At 46.7% G+C, this 11,611-nt stretch overlaps 1 protein-coding gene across 6 annotated transcripts in view; it reads left to right on the top strand.

The window, feature by feature from the left end:
- The first annotated feature begins 397 nt into the window (after positions 1 to 397).
- GGT5 (gamma-glutamyltransferase 5) overlaps positions 398 to 11,611 on the top strand; it is a 45,543-nt gene continuing 34,329 nt past the window's right edge. Inside the window, exon 1 of one of the 6 annotated variants that reach the window (XR_012155178.2) lies at positions 398 to 992. Coding sequence is in view for 3 of the 6 variants with exons in the window: in XM_073313711.2 (XP_073169812.1) it covers positions 832 to 992 (161 nt within the window). In the remaining 3 variants the exon portion in view is untranslated. Of the gene's footprint in view, positions 993 to 1,032; positions 1,715 to 11,611 lie in introns of those variants that run through there. The other 5 variants (XR_012155177.2, XM_073313711.2, XM_073313707.2 and 2 more) reach the window with 5 other exon arrangements.

Genomic DNA, 11,611 nt, shown 5'->3' with positions numbered 1-11,611 from the left:
ATGTTTGCAGGATCAGTGTATAAGTAAAGATCCCGGGGCTTAGCCCAAAGATGTAGTCCCGGGGAGATTGCATGATACAGGGTCCATATTGTTTCATCTACCTCTGCTTGGAGGTTTGCACCTGGCATGTGCAGAGAATTAGGCTTTGTCTATACTGGAACTTTGTTGGAAAAACTTTTGTCCTCCCAGGGTGTTAAAAAAACACACACCCCAAACGACAAAAGTTTTACCAACGAAAAACGCTGGTGTGAACAGCCCTTTGTCAGCAGCTGCTGCTGCTGCTGCTCTTTGGGGGTGGAAGTTTTTTGTCGGCAGGAAAGCTCTCTCCTGCTGACAAACAGCAGCTACACTTCATGCTTTTTAGTGGCACGGCTGTAGCGGCAAAGCTGTGTTGCTAAAAGATGGGTAGTGTAGACAAAGCCTCTGAAAGCAGGGAAGTGTTGTGAAAGGTTGGAGATTTTCCACTAGAAATGCTCCAGGAGTAAATGGGTTAATAGTTTTCATCTCAACTTTCAAAGCAATCTTTGGAGTGTTCTGCCAAAAAAAGCAATTTATGCTCATAAAAGAGAGGAAAAAGTCTTTTCCTGAGATCTGTGTGCGTAAGAGTGTTCTGCACACACATTTCTTAACAGACATATCAAGGCACTTAACAGACTGTTTCCGTCAAAACCACTGTGGGGCAGTCAATGAGCCGGTTAATGCAAGCTCCCTCCTATAGCTCTCACTGCCCCAGAGCAAGACAAGACAAGAGTCTCAGCCAGACGCGAGTCTTTGCGAACAACAGGACTGAAATCCTCTCTCTCTGCTGCACTGGGGAAGGTCAGGATAGCCATGTCTAAAAGGAAGATCTGCTGTCTTGTGCTGCTGGTCCTAGGGCTCCTGGCTATTGCAGTTTCTGTCATTGTAATCCTGGCGCTGCCCAAGTGTGCTCCTGGAAGTTATCTGCATGCTGCTGTAGCAGCTGACACTGAAATCTGTTCAGACATTGGCAGGTATGTGCGTGGACTTTTCTGTTTGGAACTTGTGTATGTAGTGCAAGCTATAGAGCCAGAGTGAAAGACAGGTAGATGATACTAGAGATTATAGTTAAAACCAGCACTTCCCAGTGACTGAGCAGGAGGAACTGGGTCTTACCCTCTCCCCTAATCCTCAGTCTGAAGAGTTATGTCAGATACCTGAGCACAAGCTCCTGATCATAGGTCAAGTCAAGTTCATTCCTGGTGTAGGAGCTCTGAAGTCAGACATGCTTAGCCGTACATACCAGTAGGATATTCCTTTTCCTTCTCTCACATCTAAGTTTGGCTGCTCTGCAGACCTGTCTGTTTCCTGAGGGTGCAGATAATGACTGTCACTCGTATTCGAGTGTGACTACAACTGGAACCCACAAGGCAGCTCTTAAGGAGAAGGAGGCAGTAGATTAATCTCTCTTCACTGGGCAGTAATCTCTGTTCAGCAAGACTTTAGAAACAAACTGAGAGACGGTGAAGAGGAGAACATAAAGGGGAGAAGTGGTGTTAGGCTGCAAGGAAAGATGAGCACCTACGCTTGTGGGCAGCACTGCCCAGGCTGGTCAAAATGTCCTTTATACCCATAAAAAAGGAAGCATGGGGAAATTATTTCACTTAATTATCTTAATGCTGAAGAAATAAAGGCAGCTCTCCAGATCCCTTGTGTGGAGAGCTGGGGAACTTCGGATAGATCTTTATAGCAACAGGTATGACTGAGTTTCCCCTCTCACTTTGTATTGTTATGCCTGGGTGTGAAGGGATTAATTTATTTCTGGAAACAAGACAGGCAATGCAGTGATTGGGGCAGGAGAGGGGCAACGTCACATAAGCATGAATGAACTATCAAGAACTGTCAACCTGTAGAAGCTAATGAATCATAGATTCCTCAGACTATTGTATCAACTTTGTGTTGTGTGTATCTGTGTGGACTTGAGGAGGAGGGGCAGGAGATGCAGGATTTTCCTGCAAGAACTAAGGGTGGGGAATTAAAGCAAATCCCTAGGCAAGTAAACAGGTCTGGAGAGGCAACACCCTTCTGGGGAAAATGGCATCTCCTGGTTTGTGCGTATTGAAGAAGGCTACCAAAGAACGGAGAACTCTCTAATGTGACCAGCCTGTCATAAGGGGGTGTCACTCTCCTTGGATCCAAGAACTCATGACACTGTGTGGGACAGACCCTGACATAGGGTATGAAGGACTTTGGACCCCACCAAGGTCTCCACATTGAAGGGGGGGTGACACCTGCTAGGGGTGACAGGTATGCATGTAAACTGTGGCTGTCAAGATATGTTCTCTCAGTGAATTGTAGGAAGAATTGCTGACTAAATCTCTGGTGTGGAGGGAAAGGTGGGTTCCTTCCTTGAGTAAGGTGATGGCTAGAGGTCTGAGACTTGAGTAGGATGCCCTCAAGGAGGCCATGAAGGGGATAGAGGTGCAGCTAGCTTTGGAATTTGAGACACCTGGCTCAGCAAGTAGCCGTATCAGTAGGAGGTGAGGGCTCAGTGCCTCATGTGATTGGACCCTGACCCATGACTCAAGCCACTTATGACAGCAGCAACATTTCAAAGGCTTCATTTTCTCTTACCTGCACTAAGTGTTATGCTAGCAGCCAGCTCTGACTCACGTTTATTGCCACTATGGCCAGTCAGGGAGCATTGCTTTGCTATTGGAATAAGGATGGCCCAATGTTAGGGAGCTACATGGGTGGCTCGGGAGAGTGGGATTCAACACCCTGCTTCAGCACAGACTTTCTGGGTGATCTTGGGCAAGTCTCTCACTGTACCTCAGTTCTCCCTCCATGCCTCACAGGGGTGCGGTGAGGGTAAATCCATTAACGATCGTGAGGTGCTCAGGTACTATGGTGATGGGGGCCAGAGAGGTTCTTGAGACAGACGGATTCAAGGACAGGTCTCTAGCTAGCCTCATCCAAACCTCACTTAGAATAGAATAGGATCATAGGACTGGAAGGGACCTCGAGGGGTCATCTAGTCCAGTCCCCTACACTCATGGCAGGACTAAGTATTATCTACACCATCCCTGACAGGTGTTTGTCTAAACTGCTCTTAAAAATCTCCAATGATGGAGATTCCACAACCTCCCTAGGCAGTTTATTCCGGTGCTTAACCACTCTGACAATTAGGAAGTTTTTCGTAATGTCCAGTCTAAACCTCCCTTGCTGCAATTTAAGCCCATTGCTTCTTGTCCTATCCTCAGAGGTTAAGAAGAACAACTTTTCTCCCTCCTACTTGTAACAACCTTTTATGTACTTGTAAACCCCTCTCAGTATTCTCTTCTCCAGACTAAACACACCCAATATTTTCAGTCTTATAGGTCATGTTTTCTAGACCTTTAATCATTTTTGTTGTTCTTCTCTGGACTTTTTCCAGTTTGTCCACATCTTTCCTGAAATGTGGCTCCCAGAACTGGACACAATATTCCAGTTGAGACCTAATCAGCATGGAGTAGAGCGGAAGAATTACTTCTTGTGCCTTGCTTATAATACATCCCAGAATGATGTTTGTTTTATTGTAACCGTGTTACACTGTCGACTCATATTTAGCTTGTGCTCCACTATGACCCCCGGATCCCTTTGCATAGTACTCCTTCCTAGGCAGTCATTTCCAATTTTGTATATGTGCACCTGATTGTCCCTTCCTAAGTGGAGTATTTTCCCCACCTCTTTGTTTTCTGTCCAGCATTTCAGACTGGACAATAAAGAAAACCCTCTTGGTGGTGGTGTTTCTGAGTCCATGCTTCAGGAAAGTCTCCAGGGCAGGGCTATTGCATTGCTGGGGCACATGCTTGAAAGCCACGGGAAAACGAATGAGGTATCCAACTCAGCTAACATGGGGATTTTCCTATTCAGATGCCAATGCTGTGGTGGGGACTGTTGTATGCAGGTATCAGTCTGCTCTTCTCCTCCCTCCAGGCTTTCTCCCACAGTCACCTCACAGTCACCTCAGCTGCTCCCAGGGCTTCAGCCACTGCCTTTATGTTGGTGACTGGGAAATCTACCTCACTACACCATACTCCCTGCTTCTGCCCATTTCCCACACATTCAGCTCCCTCTCTGACCTCTGACACAACTGAGGATCTTTCCTTTCCTCCAAAACCTTCCCCTCTCTCTGGTTCCTCTTTTCATCAGCAACTGGACCACCCTCCCTGTCACATAGTATGATCCTTGAGCAGGGGTGAAAGTAATAATAAATTCTTACCGGTACGGGGGCCGGTGCGTTGGGCGGAAGGGGCGGGGCTGGGGGGGGTCAGCCTCCCCCAGCCGGCCCATCCGCGCTGCCTGGCCCCTGCCACCCGGGGCTCCGACGGCGATTTAAAAGGGACCGGGCTCTGGCTGCTGCCGCAGCAGCAGGAGCTGCTGGGAGCCCCGGGCCCTTTTAAATCGCCGGCCCTGGGGCAGCTGCCCTTTTCCCCTGCCCCCTTCCCCCCGCCAGTCAGTGGCCTGCGGCGCGGAAAGGGGCAACGATGTTAAAGTGCTGCGGCAGCGCTTTAACATCATTGCCCCTTTTGGCTCACCCGTTGGCAGCCCTGCCAGTAGGGTCCCTACCGGCAGAGCTGCCAACGGGGGGGGGAAGGGGCAGCAACGTTAAAGCACGGCCACGGCAGTTAATGCCTTTGCCGCGGCAGCGCATTAACATGGGCTGCATACGGGCTAGTACCGGCTTCTTACCGGTACGCCGTGCCGGCCCGTACTGGCTCACTGTCACCCCTGTCCTTGAGCCTCATCCTGCTCCTAGCATCTAGCTTCTCACCAAATCCCCTTGCCACTTCCTCTATAGCATCTCTGAAACCTGCCCTCTCCTCCTGGCTCACACTTTTGTGTCCGAGCTGCCATCGCCTCTTCCCCGCCGTCCCACACAGAGCTCCCTTCAGCCCATGTCGCTTTGACACTATCCAGTTTTTTATCCCTGGATTTCTCTTTCAGTACTGAATGAAAGTGACTCAAGTGATTACAAAGGCTAAATCCCTAAAGTAGAAGCAGCTCTCCAGAACCCTGACCTAGTTATTTCCAGATTTTGAAACTTTGCTGGTTTTTATTCTTCAGTCAAAATATATTTTTAATAAAATATCTGCCACATGCTTTACAATGAGCATCCATTAATGAATGGAGATGAGATTCCTGTGGCATTACATACTGCAGCATCTGTCAAGCTTCCTGAATGTTTGATTAATAGTGTTTGATAGCCAGGCCCCATCCAATTCCAATTAAACTCAAAGGAAAGATTCCATTGACTTCAAGAGGAGTTGAAGTGGGCCCCTTATAATAGGAAAAGCTGTTCCTTGCTGTCCTGAGGACATAGCCCTTTGGGCACTGTTCTTTCCCCCTCTAATGAAGTGTTTGTCTGTAACTTCACCAGTGAGTGAAGCTAGGAGGATGCTCTTAGGAAAGTCTGTCTTCTTCACTGACCTGCCCCCCATACTTGAACCTCGGCAGCAGTATAACTCAGTGATTTGAGGAAGCTGACTCAGACCTCCAGGGTTCTACTCCAGGTGCTTCAACTAACCTGTGGTTGGCAACTTGCAACCTCTCTGTGCCTCAGTTTCCCGATTTATGGTGATAATAATTCCATCTTGTGGATGTTTTTGAGGCTTGGGTCACTATAATGTTTCTAAAGCCCTTTATATCCTTTAGAGAAAGAAGCTGTACATAGGGGAAGTCTCACTATCCTTACTGGCATCACTCACAGATTCTGTGCTAGGTTTATTGTTACTAACTCAGTGGCTAAGAGAAAGCATCTCTGGCTTCTGGGTGATAGAAGGATTTCCAGTGCTGAAAGACAACTAGGTCCTTTGTGGTATAATGGTATGCTTATGGAGGATGGAGAGAGGGAAAGGACTATTATATTATTGAGTCTCTTCCTGCTAATCCAGTCTACAGACCCTGGACAGAGAGCATCTGTAGTAGATTGAGCAAGAAACCTGAGTGTACCTAAACTTTTCCTTTGTGGGAGCCATAGATGTTTGAAATCCACAGATGTGAATTTTGTGGCCTCAGTCCAGCTCCAACAATGGGGTCTCTTTCCCGCTTGGCCCACAAACAGTACAGATGGAGAAGTATCTAAACATGAACCCTGAGGAATCTGTTTATCCTTAGCATTCTGCACGGAGGTGTATTCAGACCAGGTACTATCCCCCACACATGCCCTGAATCTCCCAGTCACAGTGCATCCTTTCCCTTCACTGTATTTTTAGGTCATTATAACCCCCTGTGTGAGCATTAGAAGAGGCTTTTCCTCCCAAGCAGACAAAGGACTATGTATTCCCATCCCTACCTGCCTCCATCCACCTTCTGGTGGGGCTGCCTGCTCAGAGCTCTGGGCAGAAACCCACCCGCCCCAACCATCACCACTGCAGTGTGCTGTTTTGCCTGCTATTGTTTCTGAAACTGAAAGTGGGGGCGTGAGCCAGCAACAAGGGGTGACAGAGGATTTTGGAAAGATAGACCACAGAAGAAGAGTTTGTTCCTAGCAGAGGAAAGGCAGGGCCAGTTGGGAATCACTGCAGCCGGGAATCCTCTCTTGACTTGACCTTCCCTCCCAGCAGCCGTCAATCTTGCAACCTCCCCAGTACATACTAAGGAGAATACTGGAAACTAGTCTCTTTTGAAACAGCATCCCCCAAGAGATTTGCTAGTTTCCTTGTGGCTAAGCCCCTAAAGGATGGGGGAGCTGGGAAGGCCAAACGTTTTACAACCAAGTGATATTCACATTAATATGAAACCCAGTTCATAAGCCAAGGATACCCTACAGAAGTCATTTGCAGTTTTGAAGACCTCCGGTGTTTCTTGTTAATCTTTCTCTGCATCCCGAGGGATCTCCTCCTAGTTTAAGAATTATCAGCTTGGCCACTAAACATTCCATAGAAACGGCTGTTTCCTTTACTCCTGATAAGCCATCTGAGTCAGCCAAGTCAAGGGCTGGTATCATCTCAGGCCCAAGCTTGCATGAAGAAGAAGAAATATTTCCCAAGAGTGTTTAATGCCTTCACATTTCCAGAATTTACCCAATAGCAGCAGAGATCCTTCTTTTATCATCCCAGAAAGAAATCACAGCCCCCATGAAGTCAAGAACTGAACGGACTTTGACTTCAGTGGAGCCAGAGTTTAACCCCTGGTATCTGAGAGTTGTGCTGTCTCTATGTTTAGCTGCTACTACTGCAGGAGTTGTTTGTTAACTGGCTTTAGGCAGGAGGCTCTAGAAGCTTTATAGCCTCCTGCATCATAACTAGGCCTGATTGTTTGACGTGGCAAAAAATGGGAAAACTTACAATTTTAGTAAAAATAGAAAAGGGGGAAAAAAAGTCACAGGGAGGGGGCAGGGACGGTAGCGAAAGCAGCAGCAGCATGGCTCCTGTCATCTCAGTGTGAGGTAGAAATGGATAAGCAGGACAGATGTGCAGAGCAGTGTGATACTGCAGAGACTGGAGAGCTGCTGTGAGGCCAGCAGGCTCGCCCTGCCTAGCAGCAGCAAAGCCTACATATCTAAACACTTCGTTTTTAATTACAGGTGTTCACGTTTAATCCTTGGCTCCTTAAAATTGGTCATTATCTGCCCAGACCTTTTTTAGCCTTTGCTTGAACCTCAGCCTGTCTATGTGGAGGCCTATGTCCAATGTTTCACCTGACCTCCGTGCACACAATTAGCCTCTGATGCAGAATGATATTGCTTCCTCTGCTGTGCACCATACAAGTCCTTGCAGGTGTAAAACCAGCTGATGGGAGAGGTTACAAATGCAGCCATAGCTTCAGCAGGGATGCCTGGCTTCACCTCCCCACTGTTGGGAAAATTGCAGCAGTTCGGGGGGGAAGGGCCTTGGTGGCCGTTGGGATCCCATGAAAGTAAAACAGATAACTGGGACACTGCTGAGAATTTTTTTTTTTTATGCAATTACATAGAGCCTTAAGCCAGGTTGTAAGACCCCTGCTGGGAGCAACCATTTGGCATTGTGAGGAAGAGGCTGGCTTGATTTTTTGTTTGTGATTGTTCTCCACTGTGGTCTCCTGAATCCGCCATAAGAAATCCCTCTGGATTCCTCTGCAAGAGCTTCTCTGGCTGGGGCTGCTTTAACAGACTGGAATGAAATGTGGGTGTGGAGTGGAGCCAGGCTCTTATTTACTCTTCTTTGCTGCTCCCCCCTGAAGGGATTGTTAAACTCTAAACAGTCTCTCCCTGGTAATAGACCTTTGCTCCTCAGTTGCTGCTCTTGCTGCTGAGAACCCTCCAAGGGTCAATGCTCACTGTCTGGTGCTGCTGAGAATAGACTGGAGACCTGATATTAGTGATGCTGCTTCGAAGCTCTGGATGGTGCCTGTCCTTTGAATTCTGCTGCCTTCCTTGCAAACTGATGCTACAAGTCCAATTGCAGAGAGAAATGTGTAACTGGGCAGGAGTCTAGTGTCTTGGGGCATGTGTAGGGCATCTACGAGAGATGGTGGGAATTGCAGCCTATGATGGAAATCCAGGATCAGTGGAACCACAAAACTTACCCTAGTTACAGGAAAGGTTCCTTTAAAAGAGCTGTGTTTGCCAAGTGTCTCAACCCTCACAGTCATAAATCAGTAACAGAACAGGATATTGGCAGTTGCCAAGGTATGAAAAGGTTCCTAAAATTCAAACCAAGCCATCTAATACTATGATTTCATCAGATGCAATACTCACAAGCTAGTCTGGGTTTGTACTTGGATGGGAGACCTAAGGAAAACCCCAGATGCTGCAAGAAATGGTGTTGGTGATACAGTATGGGACAATCTGAATGAGGGAGGCAACCTAGTGACAGAGGATGTGTCAAAAGCTAATTGTACTCAATGCTTTTTTTGCCTCTGTCGTCACAAACAAGGTCAGCTCCCAGACTACTGCACTGGGCAGCACAGCATGGGGAGGAGGTGACCAGCCCTCTGTGGAGAAAGAAGTGGTTCGGGACTATTTAGAAAAGCTGGACGAGCACAAGTCCATGGGGCCGGATGCGCTGCATCCGAGAGTGCTAAAGGAGTTGGCGGATATGATTGCAGAGCCATTGGCCATTATCTTTGAAAACTCATGGTGATCCGTGGAAGTCCCGGACGACTGGAAAAAGGTTAATATAGTGCTCATCTTTAAAAAAGGGAAGAAGGAGGATCCTGGGAAGTACAGGCCAGTCAGCCTAACCTCAGTCCCTGGAAAAATCATGGAGCAGGTCCTCAAGGAATCAATTCTGAAGCACTTAGAGGAGAGGAAAGTGATCAGGAACAGTCAGCATGGATTCACCAAGGGCAAGTCATGCCTGACTAATCTAATTGTCTTCTATGACGAGATAACTGGCTCTGTGAATGAGGAGAAAAGTGGTGGACATGTTGTTCCTTGACTTTAGCAAAGCTTTTGACATGGTCTCCCACAGTATTCTTGTCAGCAAGTTAAAGAAGTATGGGTTGGATGAATGGACTATAAGGTAGATAGAAAGTTGGCTAGATTGTCGGGCTCAACGGGTAGTGATCACTGGCTCCATGTCTAGTTGGCAGCCGGTATCAAGTGGAGTGCCCCAAGGCCTGGGGCCGGTTTTGTTCAATATCTTCATAAATGATTTGGAGGATGGTGTGGATTGCACCCTCAGCAAGTTTGCAGATGACACTAAACTGGGAGGAGAGGTATATATGCTGGAGGGTAGGGATAGGATACAGAGGGCCCTAGACAAATTAGAGGATTGGGCCAAAAGAAATCTGATGAAGTTCAACAAGGACAAGTGCAGAGTCCTGTACTTAGGACGGAAGAATCACATGCACCGCTACAGACTAGGGACTGAATGGCTCGGCAGCAGTTCTGCAGAAAAGGACCTAGGGGTTACAGTGGACGAGAAGCTGGATATGAGTCAACAGTATGCCCTTGTTGCCAAGAAGGCCAATGGCATTTTGGGATGTATAGGTAGGGGCATTGCCAGCAGATCAAGGAACGTGATCGTTCTCCTCTATTCGACATTGGTGAGGCCTCATCTGGAGTACTGTGTCCAGTTTTGGGGCCCACACTACAAGAAGGATGTGGAAAAATTGGAAAGAGTCCAGCTGAGGGCAACAAAAATGATTAGGGGACTGGAACACATGAGTTATGAGGAGAGGCTGAGGGAACTGGAATTGTTTAGTCTGCGGAAGAGAAGAATGAGGGGGGATTTGATAGCTGCTTTCAGCTATCTGAAAGGGGGTTCCAAAGGGGATGTATCTAGACTGTTCTCAGTGGTAGCTGATGACAGAACAAGGAGTAATGGTCTCAAGTTGCAGTGCGGGAGGTTTAGGTTGGATATTAGGAAAAACTTTTTCACTAGGAGGGTGGTGAAACACTAGAATGCGTTACCTAGGGAGGTGGTGGAATCTCCTTCCTTAGATATTTTTAAGGTCAGGCTTGACAAAGCCTTGGCTGGGATGATTTAGTTGGGGATTGGTCCTGCTTTGAGCAGGGGGTTGGACTAGATGACCTCCTGAGGTCCCTTCCAATCCTGATATTCTATGATTCTATGAACCTTCCCTCTATATCAGCCCAGTGCCCTTATACAGTGTTGAGAGAGAGGGGCATTGAGCTTCTTGAAATGTCACCTTTCTGTTGAGAAATAGTAAGAAGTGCTATGTGCTTTTGGACAGATGCTGTATTTGATCACAGAGATGGTTGCATTTTCAGAATGGGTAAAGTCACTATTACATATGTTTTCATCAGTCAGTAAAAAGAGTACGTAAAGCATTAGGAGTCATTAAACACTGCATATTTTCATGGTCATCTAGTGTAGGTTTCATAACATGGTTAATGTGTGTTAACAAAACAATGGATTAAAAATTAAAACGTGCTCTACTTTGACAGGAAGATTCATGATCCTCTTGCAGATTGTTAAAAGGAATCGCTTCCTACTTAGCTCTGACAACGTTATTATTATTTGTATTATTGTAGCACCTAGAACCTCCAGTCCTAGTGCTACATGGTGTAGAGACATGAAAAAAGAAGACAGTTCCTACCCCAGAGAGCTCACAACATGTGAGATACGATGCAACAGACAGATGTTTGGGGTGGGTTGGAAGGATGAAGCAACATATAAAATGAATAGCTTTTAGCAGAAACTACAGCTCATCATTTGCCTAACCAATGGCAGACAAGATTCCACCTGTTCCCCCTCTCCCTCTGCTGCCTCACCCCAAGTTAGTGAGGTACATTCATCAGCATTGGCCTGGATTGTGAATTACTTATTCCAGTTAATAAGCATGAGTAGTGACTTTTCATGAGTCAAGAGTGGACTTCTCATGAGTTCTAACTAGACTTCAGTGGGATCCACAAGATGAGTCTTTGATATCAGGAACAGCCTGACTATTTAATGTACAATTATTATTTATTTTCATTCTTAGGCCTGTCTGCGGGCACCTCCCATTGACCTCAGTTGGAATCACATTTTAAAGCATTGAATTTGCCTGAGTTTTATTAACTTGTGTCAAGTTGTGTTAGAGAGAGTGCATTACTACACACTGAAGTCTAACCATTTTGTATATGTGGCATTTCTATAAAGCCCTAGAAGTGTTTGTAGTAATTAAATAGTGTTTTATCACACAGTGTTGCTGTTGTTAAGTAAATGTTGCTTTTGTTGGG

The sequence above is a fragment of the Lepidochelys kempii genome, chromosome 15 (assembly GCF_965140285.1).
Source record: "Lepidochelys kempii isolate rLepKem1 chromosome 15, rLepKem1.hap1, whole genome shotgun sequence".
NCBI lineage: Eukaryota > Metazoa > Chordata > Testudines > Cheloniidae > Lepidochelys > Lepidochelys kempii.
This window is presented reverse-complemented; position numbering and strand designations above follow the sequence as displayed.